This window comes from Passer domesticus, chromosome 3 (genome assembly GCF_036417665.1).
Source record: "Passer domesticus isolate bPasDom1 chromosome 3, bPasDom1.hap1, whole genome shotgun sequence".
Taxonomy (NCBI): domain Eukaryota; kingdom Metazoa; phylum Chordata; class Aves; order Passeriformes; family Passeridae; genus Passer; species Passer domesticus.
In genome coordinates this window covers 74,239,559-74,258,879 of record NC_087476.1, presented here as the reverse complement: position 1 = coordinate 74,258,879, position 19,321 = coordinate 74,239,559, and the positions used below count along the sequence as shown (strand labels likewise).

The window sequence follows — 19,321 nt, the reverse complement described above, 5'->3', positions numbered from 1 at the left end:
TAGTAATTGCAGCTTAGTTCTCTGTAGACTTTTGCTTGCAGAATTTGAATGGAGCATGAAGAAAGATGTCATATTCTTAGTACTGGATTTGGGTATTTCTAGATGCAGTCATGCAGAATGTGCTTGCAAGGCAAACAGTGTTACCATTGCAGCTGAAAGAGATCAAAGCCTCTTGGAGGGGTGCAGATGAGGATTTCTGAAGGGAAGCTTGTCTATTTGCTGCTCCAGAGATCGAATAGTTTTAATGGTTAGAGTAACACTCTTAAGTATTGAAGTATGTAGTGCTTTGTGATGCACACCGGTGGGATAGGAGTTTGAAAGCCTGTGGGTATTCTTTGCTGGCTTGTGGGAGTTGTAGTTTGATCTCTTTCATTGCTGTGCCCTAGATATTCTGATAAATACTCTCATTATCTCTGACACTTTAAAGGAGGGGTTTCCTTTCTCATGTGAGCATGGCTGTGGATGATGGCTCCTGGATATTACTGTTTTGTTTGCAGAATCCTCTCAGATTCTCCAGGAAGTCCAAGTTTCCCTGCTGCAAATCCTATTGTGTCACATTGCAGGCTTTTTCTGAGTTTCATGTACAGTGCAATATCTTTATCTCTTTCTACTTGTATTTCATATTCCCTCTTGACTACTATATTCTTGTGTAAAAGGAGTGGGATGATTGGCAGAAAGACAGGTTTGGATGTGATGTTTTTTCGTGGGGATTTTCTTTGTTTTGGATTGCCAAAGTATTAAACACCTTTGCCGTCCATAATTATTAATAGTTTTCACATGTGTATGTAACCACTCCTAATTGGAGAGGGGAGCTTGACATGCTCTTCCCTCCATCTTTTACTTACTTGCATTTCTGTGTAGCATAGCTTCAAATGAGTGATCTTGATTATTACTGCTTACTGCTTTAAAGCAGAAATACGCCCTTGACAGTAAGTAACTGGGAACTAGATTTAAAGATCAAACTGTTTTGAGAAACAGGAGTCACTTTTGTGAAGCCTCATGGAAAACATTGGTGAGAATTGATGTGATAACTTGTACCTCACATCTTCAGTTTTAAGTCTGATTTGAGTGTTCTGTGTGGCTGCCTTTGTAATGTATTAAAGTTTGTTTGCTTCCTGCTTTTGTAGTGCTCTTTTTCATATAGTGATGGTCTGAGCTTCTCAAGGAGAATGTCAGAGGAGAGTGATAGCACTGAGAAGGCAGATGTTTTCTAAGAATGCTTAATCAAAGCTTTTCACAAGATTTTGTAGAATTTTGAAGTAGTTTCACTTTGAGGAGGTGTTTCATTCTGACACTGTTGTGTGTTTTTGTTTTCTGAAGACACACTTTTGGAACATTTGTTCCATTGGTTTTGAAGCCGTTACTGCCTGTCATTGACTTTATGCAAAAAAATCATAACTAGGTATTTGAAATGCTTCTGTAAACTCTTTCCTTTGTGCCTAATGAGGAGGTGGTGCAGCTTACTTATGTTTGTAAAACCAGGAAATGATGATTAACTGGCAACTATTGTGTAAGTTAAAACCTTTTGTGTAGGATATGCTTTTGGAACCTACCATTACTTCATTTGATACTGATAAAAAGGAATAATGCTTTATATTTGAGGAAAGTGTCCTTTATTATTTGAAAAGCCTAAAAAGCTGACTTTCACTCTATGATCTTCAAAATATATTTTGCAGTCTAGATGATCAGAATTAAAATTTTGTGAAAATTGACTGTACTTGTGTGGCTGAGGACTGGTCTGTATCCTTGCATTCCTATGTGAGTCTACACGAACTTGCACAGCAGATACATAAAATATCAAAAGTGATCAGATAATAGAGCTAATATTGCTTATCATGCATATAAACTCCTGAGAGGAATTTAAGAGTGTTCATACACTTAAATAAATAGTCACTCTTGAAATACAGAAAACATTTTAATTTATTTTTGTTAAATGAGAAATTACAGTTCTTATCTTTGGAGAAAGATGGTTTCAAGAGATTTCTAAGTGGTTTGGGGAGATTCCTTTGCTTACAATATATCAGGGAATAATAGATACTTCTGTATCTACCTGGCTTAGGACAAGCAATTTTTGTTCTTTAGCCTCTTTTCTTGACACAAATTTGTATTATAAACTGCAGTGAATGTGCCTAGCAGTCTTGACAGAGAAATTCAGTAGTGAATGAGTTTGAGGATGAAACACAAAACTCTGGAAAAATAAGCACTTTAATGCAGAGTTAGAGTGGAGAGTGGAAATTTAAACACGGTGCCTAGCTTGTTGTCTGAGTGTGAGTGGTGGCATCTGTCTGTATGTAGCTGGAATTTATCTGCTAAGCACATGGCCAGAAAGTTAAATATGGCTTGAACTGCAGCTATACATGCAAATGCACATGCAATATCAAAAAAATAATGAAGAGTAAAAGGGTTTTTTTGTTGTTGTTGTTTTTTGGTCTCCTGTTTTCTGATTTTTTGAAATGTGAAACCAATTACATCCATGTCATCAAATACTTTTATTTAAAGCTGTAATCGTATAAACAATGCCCCAAGGTACAGTTTGGAACGTAATGGAAATAAAACATTTAAAGGACTTTTATATGGGGAAGTGATAGAATATTGTGATGCTGTTCTACAGTCTTTTTTTTTAACAGAAAACTCTAGAAAAAGTAGTGGGGAGGGGACAAGGACATGGTTTATGGGGACACAGCTTGAGAAGCTGCTGTAGAAGCGGTTGGGGGAAATGGATAGTCAGTGGTCACTGCATTCAGTTGGTTTTACATCCAGATTGTCAAATGGCAGTATTAGAAAAATGCATTACTTCTTTTGGAAAATAAAAACAAAACTTGCTTATACAGACATTGTATCTTGAGAATCAGAATGTACTTTTGTTTTGTCTGCTTTGTTAGTACCTGGAAGTAGAAATAAGTTGCAACTTTCATTGTTATTTTTATTGATATTACTAATATTAACGACGACAACAACAACAAACATGGTAGTTTAGAAGGCTTCTTGGATTGTTTTTTACATCTTCTCTGAATGGACCTGTGTTCCATTCCCTTGCTCTTCAATCTCTATTCTGTTGTTTAAAAATCTGCAAATTAAAAGCATGGCTACTTGGCAGTAGAGTGTGTCCTCAGTAAAATAATCTGCTCTCCCTAAAAAAAAAAAATTTGAAAAAAGCTACTTGAATCTTATCTCATGTACTCACACGGTACATAATGCATGGAAAATATTAGGAATGTGCTTATTTTTCTCTTAAAATTCTTGCTTCAGCAGTACCTTGAGATGGTGGTGGGGAAAACCTTGTATAAAGGGAAATAAATGTTCGAAATGGGACATGATTATGCTTCATGATACTTCTTCAGAAGGCTTATGTGTTGTCTTTTACAAAGATCAAACAAGTGGATTGAGATTAAAGTTGATTATAAAAATAATGTGGCTGTTTTGTGAAGCATCATGGTTAAGGAGTATTAGCAGGAGAGGCAACCATTTAAACCAAATCTGCACAAAAGCATGCATGGGACGTGGTTCAGAGTATTACCTATGAAAATGCTCTCTTTTCTAGAGATCATGACAATCTTAGATTTATTTTTTTGCAAAAAGTACAGAATTTTCCAAGCCAGTTGGAAATGCAGCATACTGGCCCTAGGAAGGCTTGGTAAAGCTGAAAGGGACAAGTAAGTATGCAGATAACTATGCCTGCTGAGAGTTAAGATGCTGTGCTGGAGGTACAGACCAAAAGCATGCCAGCTATCAAGGGAAGTGTGAAAGGAAGCTGGCATGACTGAACATCAGGCAAAGATAGTTACTAGAAAGCTGAAGTAGTATCCAAATTAGGAAAATTGTGAGGATATAAAATCTGACAAGTAGGATATAAAAGCATGAGATTTAAAAAAAATACTTGAAGAATGCTTTCAAATCATAATTTTTAAAAAGAAAAAGGCGAGAAAGCAAGTTACTAGAACTAGAGAATCGTCATCCAGTAACTGAAGGAAGTGAGAGATTTAAGTAATTTTACTGAGTGGTCTGTAATGGCTCTGTTAGGTGGACACCTTCAGGTCGTTGGCTGCAAATGCACTGTGAAACCAGTATTACAAAGGACGTTCACTGGTGATCTTCTGTGTGAGAAGAAACTGCATTAATCTACAGAATTCATGGACATATGGTGTCTATTATAATAGACTGTGGAAAGGTCAGCAGGACTTAGAATAGAAGTTGTGCTTCAGACCTTTTGGAACTTATTGAAAGAGTTAGCAAGAACACATGTAAGGAAGCTCCAATTCACTATGGTAGGTAGGATTTCCAGAAGTCATTTGGTAGCCTTCTGCATGAGAGTAAGTCATGCTGAAGGGGTAAGTCCTTGTATGGATAATTAGTTAATAATTTGGTGTATATATAGTTAAAGACAAGAAATGAAGTAGTTAGGATACTTTTGAGAGGTGAGTAGTAGCTGTTACAAAAATGTTCACAGCTGAAAAATTATACCCATGGTTGTATAAATTGCATTAAGTTCAGAGTGTATGCAGAGGTGGGAGTTAGCTGGAGTGAGGACTGTGGAAACTGTAACTTCTTGCAGCAAGGAACACTAGTTTGGAAGTACAGTACATAGTTTTGTCAGAACAGCAGTGCAGGCTCAGAAAGATTAATTCTGTAAATTGTTCAGATAACAACAGAGAATAAAACACAATTGGCAATTGTTGAGGTCTGTGGTGCATTTCATTGGACTGCTGTGTTGGTGTAGGCTTGGGAATATCCTGAGAAGAACAGTGCTTATTTCTGCATGTATCTAGGTGACATTGATGTTTGTCTAAGTGTAGGTTATTTGACTTCTTAATTCCTTTTAAAATCTTGTTTTTTCCTTTCTTTTTGCAAAGGTCTTCTGAATGATAGAGTAGCTTCAGTAAATATCAGAAGCGTTGTGATGTGTGTCCTGTGATCAGATGTAGTACTGGAAAGGGCTGTGCCTAGCATAAAATCTGTCACTGTGCTCAGCAACTAAGGATTTGCCTATTTCAAAGCCTCTGGAGAGCGAAGAGAGAGAGTGATTATTAAACTGTAGAGTAAACTTGACAAAGTCAGCTGGAGACTTGAATATCCTTCATTCCCCTTGAGTGCAGGGCCCCATGATTGCTGGGATTTATGCAAGGGGCAAAAGTTGACTGGGTGGAGACTAACGGGGAACTAAAATTTGAATTTAGAGTTGTTCACACAGGTAGTGGACTAGCATAAGCAGACAGTATCCTCCTGAAGTTTGGTGTGCTGCAGTAGAGCACAGGCTCCAGTGGCAAAGGAAAACACTTGAGGATGTGAATTTACAGTAGTTTGAGCAAATTGCCTTTGCAGTTGTAGTGTAGCCACCTGGCTGACAGCTGCAGTCCTTTTCTTCACCTTGTGTTGGTGCTGAAGCTTTTTTCCCCTCGCAAAGTCTTTAGGGAGCTGTACCAAAGACTAACCTTTCTTAAAATAAAAAAATATAAGCAGGTCAAAGGTTTAGCTTCCTTGAAAGGCTGCTTCTGGGACAAACAGATGCCAGCATGAGAGAGGAGTGCATGAAGGGGTGAAAAGAGGAGAGAAAAGATGATCCTGTGAGTTCTGTTACAGCAAGCTGTTCTCATCAAGACACACTGCTGTTCCTTGAGCATGCACTTTTACAGACTTGGGTTGCAGGGACCTGTTCTCAGTCTTTAAGAAGTGTCTCTAGGTTTTAGAAAAGAGGTTTTATTAATTCTCCTGAATATAGCTGTAAATTTGAATACTTAAAGATTCAAGTTCAGTATTTTCAGTAATAGATAGTCCTTAATTTCATTTTGCAGGGTAGCTTTTCAAGTTTATAGTGTCCTGGTTTTTAAAACTATGAAAATTTTGAAAACCAGTATGATGTTGGAGGTCTGATATTTTCATAATAAATGTGTAACAAATAATAAAAGAACTCTGAACCTTATAACTGTTAGCCGGCACTCAGATTTGTATTTTTATTTCTTTACAGGATCTCGAGTTTCATGGAGTAATGAGATTCTACTTCCAAGACAAAGCAGCTGGAAATTTTGCAACAAAATGTATCCGTGTCTCTAGTACTGCCACAACTCAAGATGTGATAGAAACTCTTGCAGAGAAGTTTCGACCAGACATGCGAATGTTGTCATCCCCTAAATACTCACTTTATGAAGTGCACGTCAGTGGAGGTTTGTATTTATTCATTAAGTCTTTGCTCCATCCCCACCACCATCGTGTCTACTCCCAGCCAAACTATCTTTAGGTTTGCCCTCAGTTTCTGAACCATGTGAGACTTGGGTTTTTTATTCTTAAATATGTTGCTACTAATTGTTTTTTTGGGGACTGGTTTTCAAAACTTTATTATATATACCAGGCCTGCAGTTAATGCAAGATTTGATTATGATCTATAAAATGCTGTGATTGACACCCTGTTAGTTGGTTGACATTTGTGAGAGAGTTGCTATTTTTAGGATTAGTAAGTAAAGACTAGATTTATAATGGGAGATTAGTATTGTTAAATTACAGCAGTTGAGAGTACATCTTCTGTTCTTTGAAATTGTGGGCCTATGATGGTAGCCTTGTAACTCATGTTCTTTTACTGCTGAACTGGGGGAAGTTCAGCTTAATATTGTTTGAAGCCACTGTGTTTCTTAAACAGATCCTCTAATGTTACCTGTGAAGAACTTGGATATCTAAATACCCTTTGGTACTACTAAAATTTGTCTGTTTAGATCAGTGTGATAGTGTGTGTGGTGGTGGTGGTGGAGACAGATAAAGGAGAAACTATCTTTTGGTTGTGTTTTTTATTTTTTTACTTCAGAAGTATACACAAGTGCTTGAACAATCTTAAATTCTGCATTTGAAAGACTGAAAATAATTTATTTTTTCTGTCTTAGATTTCTTTAAAAGTCTGTTAGTGCTGTACCTGTAGTCAAAATGAAATTGTTTTCTTTGCACAGCAAGTAGGAACTTGAGTTTTAAAAAGATGATTGAGGCATGCAAGGTCAATAGGAATGTTTCTTACTAAACAAAAGTAACCACAAAGACATAATTGTTTTCCTGGGCATATGTACTGTCTCCTTCTTTTCAAAGGGAAAATTAAATGGCAAGACTTGCTTAAGGTTTTTAACCACTCTGTCAGTTGTTTTTCCTTATACTTAAAATAGATGTAATACTCTAAATGAAATTTTGTCTTGGATTTGAATAATGTGGGGGCTTTTGATTTGTTTTATTATTTAAATTTTGTAATCTTGTTTATTTTTGTGCAGTTGTTTTAGGACAGTATTTCTTGGACTGCAACCAGACTGCGGTCTGCTTTAAAGTAAATTTAAAATAAGAAAAATTGAGTATTTACAAGGTCCAGGATGTTACGAAGTTCTAAACATTTCAACTGTAAATCCAACTTCTCCTCCAGAGTGGTAATGTTGTTTTCCGAGACTTAGTCTGACAAAGGAGTTATGCGAGACTACCTTATGGGGACGTTAAGCTTACATAAATAGATGGAATATGCTTGGGCTTGTTGCTGGAAAGGGGATGTGTGTTGTTTAAACTGCCCCTTGTGTGAGGACACGAGGCTTGACTCCATTTTCATCAGAAAGCTGATTTATTATGTTATATATTATATTAAAATACTACATTACAACTATCTAAAAAGAACAGAGAGAAGAAGATCAGAAGGCTACAAAGACAAGAATAGAATAGGAATCGATAACAAAAATCCTGTGACTGCTCACAGCCTTGGCACAGGTGGCTGTGATTGGTCACTGATTGAAAACAATCCACATGGACCAATGACAGATGCACCTGTGGCCTTCCACAGCAGCAGACAGTTATTGTTTACATTTCTTTCCTGAGGCTCTCAGCTCCTCAGGACAGGAAAAATCCCAGCAGAGGACTTTTCACTAAAATATCATGGCTACAGATGTGTTATTAATTCTACATTCCCGAACTTTCTTTCTGTGCCTATACTTAACAGGAAAACATCAACTGATGTGTTCTGTTAATCAAACCTTGTGGTTTTTTTAAAAGCTTGTTTCTAAGTATCTTTGCTCTTGAGATACCAAGTAACTGTTACTGCATTTCATTTTTTTTGAAGAAGAAAGAAGATTAGATGTGGATGAGAAGCCTCTTGTTGTACAGTTGAACTGGAACAAAGATGATCGTGAGGGAAGGTTTGTCCTCAAGAATGAAAATGATACACTTCCTCCAAAGGTGAGTCTTTACGGAGCATGCTAGTGCTAGCAGCAATTTTGAAATCTCTGGGGTTTGCTTATATAGGAAAACATAACTTTCACTTTTCTAATTCCTGAAAACAATTGCTGCTCATGGCCTTCAATATCTGGAGGAAGTATTTTTAAATACTTAACTTGCGTCTTTGCAACACAGCATTTTTGTTATCTTTCGATGGCTGGTGATGCTGTGATTCGTGTAGCTGTCTAGGACTGGAGCATGCCTAGAGATCTTAAAGCTTACTTTGTTCTATTATGATGACTTGAAAAATACCTTAAATAGTATATGGTGCCCCATACCAGGAGGTAACCCTGCCTCTAGCAAAGCTTTTAAAAGGGAATGCCAGGAGTTAAAGAGCTAAAAATTATTATCTCCTCAGGTAACATTCTGTTACTTGAAAAAAATGATGGAAGACTTCTTCCTTTTGTGCAGGGTTTTTTGATTTGATTTGGTTTTTGCTGTTTTGGTTTTTGATTATTTTTTCTCTTACAAATGCAAAATGAATGAGCTGCAAATATCAGCTGTACAAAAATTTGCTTTAATATTACCAATTTAAACATTAAATTAGATTAGACTTTGGCTTGTGAAGTCATATATATATTATATGTAGCTTGGTTGCCTATAGCTATGGAAAACATGCAGTTCAGTGTGGGCGATTGCCACGCTGCTGTCCGATCCTTCTTTACTCCCCCGGGCAGGGGAGGAGACCGCACCAGCTGAGCTGTGGCACAGCAGCTGACAGCAGGGGGACACTGCCCAGATGCGCCAGGGGCGTCAGGGGAGCGCCTCAGCAGGAGGCAGCGGTGGGCAGCAGGAAGGCGAAGTAAGAAAAGAGGGACTCTTCCCGGGGGCACAGTCCAGAAGTTTATTTGCCTCCAGGGAAGCAAGCTGGGAAGAGACCTCAAGGAAGGGGGTGCAACAGTATATAAAGGGAATGGAACACTCGGGTGGGGATTACACAATAACCAATAAGGAGAAACTTAGGAGGGAACAAACTTATAACAGACATGCCGGCTAGCGAATAGGGATGATAGGAAGGAGGGGCTCTTGTTCTTGATCCAATCACCCACTGACAAGGGAAGAACTTTCTGGAAGGAAGGGAGGGGCCAGTGGGTGATGGACAGGAACTTGGGGAGGGATTAACAGGGGGTATCCAGGGGAATGGGGGAGGAGACAATAGATTGATAGAACTCTTATGCTGGGGAGGGGCAAACCTGGGGAAGGAGGGTAATTCCAGACTGAACCATCATTACAGATAGGGGTAACAAACAAACCAACTCCAAATAAAAATGAACACACCACAACAGGCTATCTTTAGGCAAGTTTTTGGTCCTGTGCTGAGCACTAAATTTCCATTGCTTTTGGAACTAGAGCTTGTTAATTTTAGAAGTGCTTTGGGTATAGGGACGTGAGCTCGTACTGGGCATTTGACTACAAGATACATCTATGTTGCAGGGCAGAAGGGAAAGTTAATGATGCCTTGCACTACGTGTACAAACCCTGCTATTCCTATTAATTGAATTAAGTGATTTGCAATCTTCTCTATGTTACTCGTTTCCTGATAGAAGTGAGAAAATCTGTATCTTCTTTCTCTCATGCTCTGTAATCTTTGCTACAGAGGGCAAATGAGCCTAGGATTACAGGTGTCTTGTGTATGCAAGGAGTAGGACTTGAAGAAAACACTGGAATGATGACTTGAAGAAATATACCTTTGGGGAAAAGTCTTCTGTAATGTTTTTCCTTCTGCAGTTTATTCTTGTCTGGTGCTCCAACAAAGTTGCCTTGAAAGCAGATTAAGCACAGCATTGTTACAGAGTATTTTTACTCAGCAGCAAAAATTTGTTTTGCAGCTTCAGTTAATCTTTTGAGGCCAAGTATATAGCAGGCATTATTCAAGTAAAATTCTGCAGTTTCTTCACTTTGTTGAGTACAGTTAGTTTGTACCTTCTTTGGAACATGACATTATATTTGCCTTTTCTGTGTTTTCCTTGAGAACATTGGTCCCATTGCTGTGTAGTGGAGTGTTGGTTTTGAGTCATGATGCTGTGTCTTAAACAGATTCATCTGCAAAGTTAAAACTAATATTAACTTCTCTCTGGATTCAAATTGATGGAAGCTGTTTAAAACTCATTTATTTCAGAAAGCTCAGAGTAATGGGCCCGAAAAACAAGAAAAAGAGGGAGTAATTCAGAATTTCAAGCGAACTCTCTCAAAAAAGGAAAAAAAAGAAAAAAAGAGGCGTGAAAAAGAAGCATTGCGACAAGTGTCAGATAAAGATGATCGTCTTCTTCATGGGGATGATATGTAAGTGGTATAAACTTATTTTTTAAAACTTAAATGATAGTTGTTTTTAAGTGCATTTGCAAAAGAAAAAGCGTGACTTGTAAGCATGTGCTTTGTGGTATTGGAAATAATAAAAAAGTTAGGAGTATAATGTAAAGTTTCTTTAATGCCTTTCCCCCATCTCCATGTAAAAGAGGTAGAAGACTTCTTGTTTTCTTTGAAAACTAGCAGCTACTAGTTATTAAATTGTTTTTTTTATATCAGGTGAGCATGGGTATATGAACAGCTTTAACTGTAGCAAAAATTATTTTCATGTAGAAACCATCTTAGAATAACATAAATGAACTCGTGTGTCTATGAATCCTATTGCTTTTTCATCCTATGTGAAGTAATAAGGATGTATCTATTTTAAGCTCTTAATGACATTCTTTTTAAACTAACTTTGCAGTGAGAATTTTCGCCTTGCAGCTGAGGTTTACAAAGACATGCCTGAGACCAGCTTCACTCGCACAATATCCAATCCTGAGGTGGTTATGAAACGGCGACGACAGCAAAAATTAGAGAAGAGAATGCAGGAGTTTCGCAGTTCTGATGGCAGACCAGACTCAGGTACTTGAAGTTCTTCTGGTTCAGTTATAAGCAGTAAACATTTTACCAAGAGAATGTTCTTAAGGCCAGCAGCTCCTGTAAATTTGACTTAACTTTTGCTTTCTCCAACATTTTTTGCACATGCCTAGTTTATCTGGTGTATAACTGAACAAAGGGTTTGTGAAGGTAGGATTCCACAGGGGAGTGTTCCATGGTGAGTGTGAGTCAAAGCTTTCAGATTGATCAGAGAGTGTGTGCTCATTGAGCTTGCTAACAGTGCTAAACTGGGAAAAAAAGGAAGGATGGACTTAGACTGTCAAAGTGAGGAGGTTGGCTGAGATAACTGACATTCCTTTTACTAAGAATGAGCTGATAGAAAATTTAATCAGTAGCATAAATAAAGGATGTAAAGAACTGATTGTTCTAATAAAGGGTTCTGGTAGATCTTGTGAATAATAGTGATTAAGTATTTCTCATTCATGGGATGGGGATATAACAACAGTGGTTGTATACACACCATTAGAAAAGAACAAATGAAGCTATGTTAGAACTGCTAAAATCTGAAATTCTGTATTCTGTTCATGGAAGAGTAGGGAAGAAAGAGGTGTCCTGAAGGAAATCATGGGCTTGTTAAGGAACGGGTCAGGACAGACAAGATGGTAAATGGCTGTTCTTCAACCAGTTATTGACATTATTTAATTTTAACTTCATGTAATACTAAGCGTGGTGAAACACTGGGAAAACACTTCATTAGCTAAATTATAGAAATATCATTGGAGATTTTTACTAGTGGAGAGATAAATCTATTTTCGGGATGTTACATAATTTTTCTTGTATTAGTAGAGTAATGAAATTATTTCTGAAAGGCTTTGTTCTTATATTCTGTTAGAAATATAGTGAATTACTTAATGTCTGTCTTTTTATTCTGTGGTTGCATTGTTAATTCCTTTTGGTTTCCAAGGTGGGACGCTGAGAATTTATGCAGACAGTTTAAAACCAAATATACCATACAAGACAATCCTGCTGTCCACTACAGATACTGCAGACTTTGCAGTTATTGAAGCACTGGAAAAATATGGCCTGGAAAAAGAAAATCCCAAGGATTATTGTATTGCTCGTGTAAGTTACTAAAGCACAATCATCTCACATTTCATATTTGGTTGTTTGTTTTTTTTCTTACAGTAGCTTCCAAGCTAAATAGAATGACTCAGTTAGTTCTGTGACTCCCCCCCCCCACTACATCTAACAGCCTCAGGAATTGTGAAGTGACATATCAGGTTTTTTGTTTATAAAACTTTAATCTTCCAGTTGTACTAAATTACTGCTTGCTGTACAGGAGAACATTAATACTGAAAATGACATATTTCTTCATTGGGTGCTTTCATGGGTTTTATACCACTAAATGATTCACAAACATATAAACTAATAGTTTATCCTGTGGATATCTAAATCTGTGCACATAACTACTTCCCTTAACTAAAAGTGTCCACTTTGAAGTGGAAGTGCTGAGGTGAGCTCCATTGTAAAAGGTGTATGTTGTGTACTGTTTCTTTTAACCTTGCAGTGGTAGCTGACCCTCACTAGAAAGCATAAAAGATTAAAGTGACACTCTTAATTTCAGAATTTAATTATTTTAGGAGTTCTAAACAAATTGCATAGAATTGTTATTTCTTAGAGGTGCAGCTTTAATCAAAAAGTCCCATGAGCAATAGTGATTAAAGATTACAAACTTCTGACCATGTTGTCTTCTCAGGGAGAACAGTGAGGCTTTAAAATATTGATCCTTTTTTGAGTCCAGTGTTTGATTACATTTTTGGCTATATTATATATAAAATTATTATTTGGCTATATTATATATAAAATATATATAAAATAAACTTACATTTTTTGCTCCTTAAAATGTTGAAAAAATGGGAAGAAAGTTTGTTTCTTACAATACTGTGGTGGTTTGGGAGAATCATGGGCCACAGCAGAGACACTGAGACTGAATTTGAAAGATAGTTTTACTTCATTCTGCTTAGTTTAGACTTACAATATATTAAAAAAATCTTTGAGTATTAGGGAGTTTGTTGGACTAATTGCACCTTTACCCAGGAACTGTTGAAAGTTACTCTTTTTGTAGTGGTGGGGTTCCGCCTTCGATCCTATTTTCTGATCTTGTATGGGGATGTTTAATGTAGAAAATAGTCTGGGAATGTTGCTTTGATCTTGGCAAAGGTTAATGAAGTCATTGTTGCAAAAGAAATATTTTATATTATTTTTTGGGAAGTACTTCTGGAAAATATTTTGTGTTTCCTGGGTAACGCATCTTCATACAGTAAGTCTGAACTGATAGCAGTTGTGTGCTTACGTTTACATTTGGCATACAGGAATGGTCTTCACTGACCAACAGCAGATCTGTTTTAATAACTCTTAAGTGTGGCAGACCTTATTTTCTCACAGTAAGTTGCTGTAGTTGGCTAAAATCTACTTGACCATCCTCTGCTGATACAGTGCTTGGCTTTTAATATGTTTATTCTTCTTTTATTAATAAATTTGAGTATTTTAAGTCTAGATTTCAACATCTACATTTTTCCAGATATTTTATGAAGTTGCATTCCTTGCTTGAAATATGAAAATACACAAGAATTAGCCTGATATATCTTTAATCACTGTTGTCTTTTTTGGAAACACAAAAATGCACCACTAAATTTGTCCAATGGCACTCCCTTTATACTGAAGTCTCACAGCTATTCTCTGTTCCTGGTTTGGTTTTTGCCCCTGTTCTTCTGGCACTTCACAGTACTCTGTGTAAAACAAGTCCTGCACATGTTCTTATTCTTTACATTTTAAGTTCAGCTGGAACATACATTATCAGTGGAACATACAAGTTCTGTTTCTTACTGGTTGGGATTTTGAAACATTTTGTTCTCTTTGAGTGCCAGGTGCAGTGTCATCTTTGAAGATTTAAACAGCTGACATTTACTTAATAGTTGAGATGATTTTTAAATTACAGGACAAGACCATTATAATGCTGTATAAATACCTGTAACAAAAATCGCTCCTGAAGTTTTCAGTTGAAAGATAAACATTGTAAGACTTTTTCATAATATTTTTGACAACTTTTATTGTAAATGGCACTTTCCTATTGGTTGTTTGCTTTCATACATTGGTTTGCAGTGTATCAGGCTGTACCTTTATTCCTGGTTCTAAAGTGCTTTTCTGTGTAAGCAAGTAGACACCAGTTTGTTCCAATGTGTGTGTTTTGTTTGTTTCGGTTTGCTTCATTTGAGTTTCCCTGAGTAATGTGGGGTTCACTGCACTTCTCTGAAGATGTCAAATTAATTAGACAGTCTTCCAGGCTACCTGTGCATGTTCACTCAAGGCATTAGACTTCAGGCATGCAGCAAATCAGTTAACTCTTGAAAGCAGAATCTTGATTAGACTTTTATTTTTAGCATTCACTTATTTTTCACTTGAGGGTAAGGCATAAATAACTTCATGTAATGTCAAGCAAAAACATGCATTTAATGGTGAGTAGTTTTATTGGGTTTTTTAAAGAAGTAGTTGTTACAGACATAAGACATTAAGTATTTTAGCAAGATCCACTGGGGGGGTTGTGGGTTTTTTGGTGTGTTGTTGCTGTTGTTTTCCTAGGTTTTCTTTTTTAGTTTTCTTGTTTGTTTGTTTGTTTTAGTAGCGGCATGTGTGGAGCCTGTGCTCCCAGCTTGAAAGGAAAACTGTAGATTAATTAATCACAATAACCAGATATACTCAAATATACTGTACATATGAGGGTTTTTACTTAAAAAACATTACAGTGACAGAAGAGCTTATTGCTGTTGCAGCATGGGATGTTCTCATGTGAGACATTTATTAAGTATGGGTCTGATAATTTGATCTCTAGGTATTACTTATCACAGAAGGCATAATACTCAAATACCTTCTCTTGTTTATTCCAACAATTGATATGAATGTTAAGTCTGAAGTTGCTGTGGTCTTCATTTACATTTCTTAGCTTGTATTTTCTGCATGTTTCACTGCATTTGTTTTTTCTTTGGTTTCCTTCCCAGTTCAGTATTGGTCAGTTCTTGGTATTGCATGTATTTCGTGCATTGTAACTAGCCTACCTTCTGTCTCAAGGGCTTTGGAATTTTAAGATTGTTGCTTCTTGAACATAGCTTGAAACAGTGTTACCCTAATTTTCCTATATGTGTAATTGTTTTTAAAATCTGAGATGTGAAACAGAGCACTTTGGCAATATAAGGTTTGAGTGTAGATGTGTTTCTGTTTCCCTCTGGTTTATAAATTTTAATGTTTTCCTTCTTTTATAATATGTTGTCTATTTGAAAATATAATTAAAGATAATTTAATTATTCCTATGTTTAGCCATGTTTTGCATAGAAAATGGTTTAGGGATTGCATCCTTTAAAACTTAAATCTGGTTGTTTCCTGCCTGGAAGAAGATGAAAGGATGTTTGAGGTAGATCTGTGAGAACTTGGTTAATATGGAAATGGGTGTGGAAAGGAGGGAACAAATGAAAGTGCAAAGTCTCTAGAGGGCTGCAGCATAGTAGGGTGCCATAGCCAATGACTACATGACTTCAGAAGGTCTTAACCTTGGTCATAGATCAGAGATGAGAATAATTTGGAGTAGTTTGTTTAAAATAGAACTGTCTATGAATTTAAATAACATTTTTAGGATTACAAGTGTGGGAGTACAACATATTTTATTTTATTCTTTTGATTCAGCTTTGAAAGATCTGTCTTCAGTAACTGTAATACTGCCTGTCATTGTTACTTGTTCTCGATTGCTGTGGAGAGAGGTAATGCGTGAAATTACAGGCTGTGTCTCCTCTAAGATCAAATTTCATTAATCAAAGTTTCCCCCTTCCTCTGCCTTGTAAGGATATAGCTGTAAAAGGTAGGAACAGTCTGTAGTTCTGTTCCAAAAGTATTCTTGGTTTTGTTTCTTCCTTAGAGCTAGGCATCATGAAGCAGTTGTGTGAAATGCTTCCAGTTCCAATGCCCTTAGTCCCTTGTGTAGACCAGGTAAATTTTGGATAAAACAAGGATGCAGCAGGTATAACGTAGTCTTTGCCAGCTTGTTGTGTCTTTTCTAAATACATAAGTATGTATGTTATGCTAGCAGAATGGCATTAGCAAAAGGAAATGCTGATTCCAGTGTGTGAAATAATAATGGAGAGTTCAGTTTTGTTTTTTGACTATCATTTCCACAGGTTTTTTGTTTTTTGGTTTGTTTTTTTTTTTTTTGTCTTAGCTGATGAGAAATTGCAATAACTTTTTTTACTGGAACAAGATCTCACCTACTTTAACTTGCTGTTCTTTGCTTTTCAGACTTACTTGATGTTCTGGGAAGTGCGATTTAACTGTAGCAAGAGGCGAGTGAGGAGTGTTAGAAAATCTTGGAAACAAAATACATTCCAAGTTACTGAGTTCTTTGGCCTTATCTCTTGTTATAAACAACACATGCAAAAAATTTATCAGAGAATAGACCATTGAATGTTCTAATTGTCCAATAATAGCTCTGAAAACTGATAATTCTCTTTTAGGTCATGCTGCCTCCTGATGCTCAGCACTCTGATGATAAAGGTGCTAAAGAAACTATTCTTGATGATGATGAGTGTCCACTGCAGATATTCAGGGAGTGGCCTAGTGATAAAGGTATGTCCAAAAACCTTTAAGATATTTTTGTGCCTTGGATCGTAAGCTATGTGGTGGAGCCCCTGTGAAGGAAGGAATTCTAACATGCATTTTAGTGTGTTTTGGTTTTGGACACTTAAAATACTAAAGAGTATTAGAGTTATTTACTATTTCATTATGCACGGTTTGTAGTATTACACCATTAGGTAGCAGAAAGGTTTTGCATTTCATCCCAAATTTTCTAAATTATTCACTATACTGAAGTATGCTTTTAATCTGTGTGTAGTTATTTTTAAGTTAAAACTATTCTAAAGAAGTGACAGGAATTTAGTAAGCTGAAAGTAATCCTGTGGAATACATCCAGATTAATAGATGTTGGTTGTGTGCTTATTCAGTGGTAGTGTGACTCAAAGGATGTATAATACTATGTTTTAGGAATACTGGTCTTTCAGTTGAAAAGGAGGCCTCCTGATTATGTCCCAAAGAAAACCAGGAAGATAACTGATGGAAAGCAATTAAAGGGGAAGGAAAGAGTTGATGGGTCTGGCTATGGCTCTTGCCTTCCTCCTGAGAAACTACCATACCTGGTAGAATTAAGCCCAGGTAAGAATTCTGGTTATCTAATAAGCTAAATTACATTATTGTATAGTCATTTGGATTTTTCAAAAATAAGACATTCTTTGTAAGCACAGAGAACTCTGTGTGGCTGGGAGTCTGTGTCAGATGAGTTGTTCTTCTGATGTCAGATTCTAAATTGGAGGTAACGGTTCTAAAGGTAGAGATGCATATTGCTGTAATATCAAAATCTGGAGTTTGGAGTGTTTGGAGTGAAAAAAGGGGGAGAAATTATTTACTAAGCTTAAATCTGATTTTGTTTACATTCACAAGTACAGTGTAGCATACGTGGTATTTGACAGTGCCATAGGTGGAAAATCACATTTTTTAACAGGACAAGAACACGAATTTTTAAATCAACTTAGATGTGAAACATTTTTCAGCCTATATGGAATTTTCTAATTGCTAGCAAGCTGAGTTTTATTTTGGCATAATTGGAACTCGCTGGGCTTTGTGGTAATTTGCAATTAATTTTATGATCTAGGAACAGCTGGGATGATTGTGTATCGCACAACTACTGTAAAACATATGTAACTTATGCTCTTAATTTCTGTCATCCTCATATTTATAGACTTGGATATGGACTTTTATTTTTGGTAATTGACTTATATACAGCTCTTTTTCCTATTAAGTGTAACTTGAGTACACTCAGGTATTTAAGTAAATGTTACAGTTTGAAGTTTGGTTGTGTACCTTATGTGAAGCAAGGTTGGAAATTGGTGCTGAAGCCTTTCCTGGCTCAGAACTGAAAAAAAAGAAGTTGAATTTATGGTCAAATAGTATGGGGTTTTTTAAAATTTGTTTTAAATCCAGATGAAATTATCAGCACACAGAATATATGAAACATACTGTCAGGTTCTGCAGGTTGAGGTTTGGTTTGCATATTGATATTTTGAGTTCTTTTAATAGTACTGTTGATTTCTTTTCTTGTTCTCCTACTCTGTGGGATTTGGTGCTTTATCATTACAATGTTGATCTCGGGCATTGGCGTGAGACACCCATTTATGGAGAGAGTAATCCCAGTCTGAAGTGCCACAGGTGTCAGTGCTGTGTGCTGAGCCTCACACATTGCCTGTGGGACTGACCTGGTAGTGTTTTTCTTCTAACAGCTTGTTATCACTTCTCTAAACAAGAATGATTGTTTCATTCAGTAGCTTTGTAGTACTGATGTCTTTATATTCTACACAGTTTCTAAAATTGAAAGAATTTAATGAACTTCATCCTTATAAATTGAATAGGTGTTGTCTGGCTACAGTTTCATCCTTTCCTGTCTTTTCTTTTCTTGCCCTCCTCCGCATGTTCTGCATGGTATCTGTCCTGCTGGTGCTGCCTTCACCTGGGTCCTCTGCATGTGTTTCTAACCCCAGGGAGAAGGAATCACTTTGCCTACTACAACTATCACGCTTATGAAGGTAACGCTGTATTTGGTACTGTTCTCTCAGTAGTCACTAAAAACTTCTCCAACTGTAAATCTTGTGTTTCTTTATGACAAATGAAGGACTATCTTATTTATCTTAAGGGTTTTTTTCCCCAAAGGATTGCTTCTGTGATGTCATTATCTGTGTTGTTAGTTGCCATTTAATTATTTGATTGGTGAACAAACATCAAATAGATCATGAATATGCTGTTATCCAAAGAGTTCAACCTTCCAGCTACAATTAATAGCTAAATTTCAGAAGGTGGTTTACAAGCAATGTTGCAGTAACACTAAAGTTTCTTTGATCCATGTGCTTGCAGAATTCATAGTTAAAATGGTTATTGGGTAAATGGCATGGCATAAAACTTAGCTGTCCTTTACAGTATTTGATTTTTGATGCAGTGGATGAAGTCTGTGATGATTTTTATGGGAAATAATGTTTGGACCCCTAGGAAGATTACTTCACTTTCTACTCCGTGGTGTTTCATAGCATCCTTTGGTATTTCTGCTGCCTGGTTTGTCTAACATTAGTGGGAAATGTCAAAGATTTAGCACTTCAGACAGTAGAGGCTCGTT

General features: G+C 36.6%; 1 protein-coding gene across 26 annotated transcripts in view; it reads left to right on the top strand.

Annotated features, from left to right (window-relative positions):
* Positions 1 to 19,321, top strand: part of AFDN (afadin, adherens junction formation factor) — a 116,072-nt gene that overhangs the window by 29,031 nt on the left and 67,720 nt on the right. For 13 of the 26 annotated variants that reach the window (XM_064414013.1, XM_064413990.1, XM_064413989.1 and 10 more), the window contains exons 2-9: positions 5,963 to 6,158; positions 8,066 to 8,181; positions 10,340 to 10,503; positions 10,931 to 11,091; positions 12,032 to 12,189; positions 16,623 to 16,734; positions 17,149 to 17,316; positions 18,696 to 18,740. In XM_064414013.1, coding sequence (XP_064270083.1) covers positions 5,963 to 6,158; positions 8,066 to 8,181; positions 10,340 to 10,503; positions 10,931 to 11,091; positions 12,032 to 12,189; positions 16,623 to 16,734; positions 17,149 to 17,316; positions 18,696 to 18,740 — 1,120 coding nt within the window. The remainder of the gene's footprint in view (positions 1 to 5,962; positions 6,159 to 8,065; positions 8,182 to 10,339; positions 10,504 to 10,930; positions 11,092 to 12,031; positions 12,190 to 16,622; positions 16,735 to 17,148; positions 17,317 to 18,695; positions 18,741 to 19,321) is intronic. The other 13 variants (XM_064414009.1, XM_064414008.1, XM_064413994.1 and 10 more) reach the window with 3 other exon arrangements.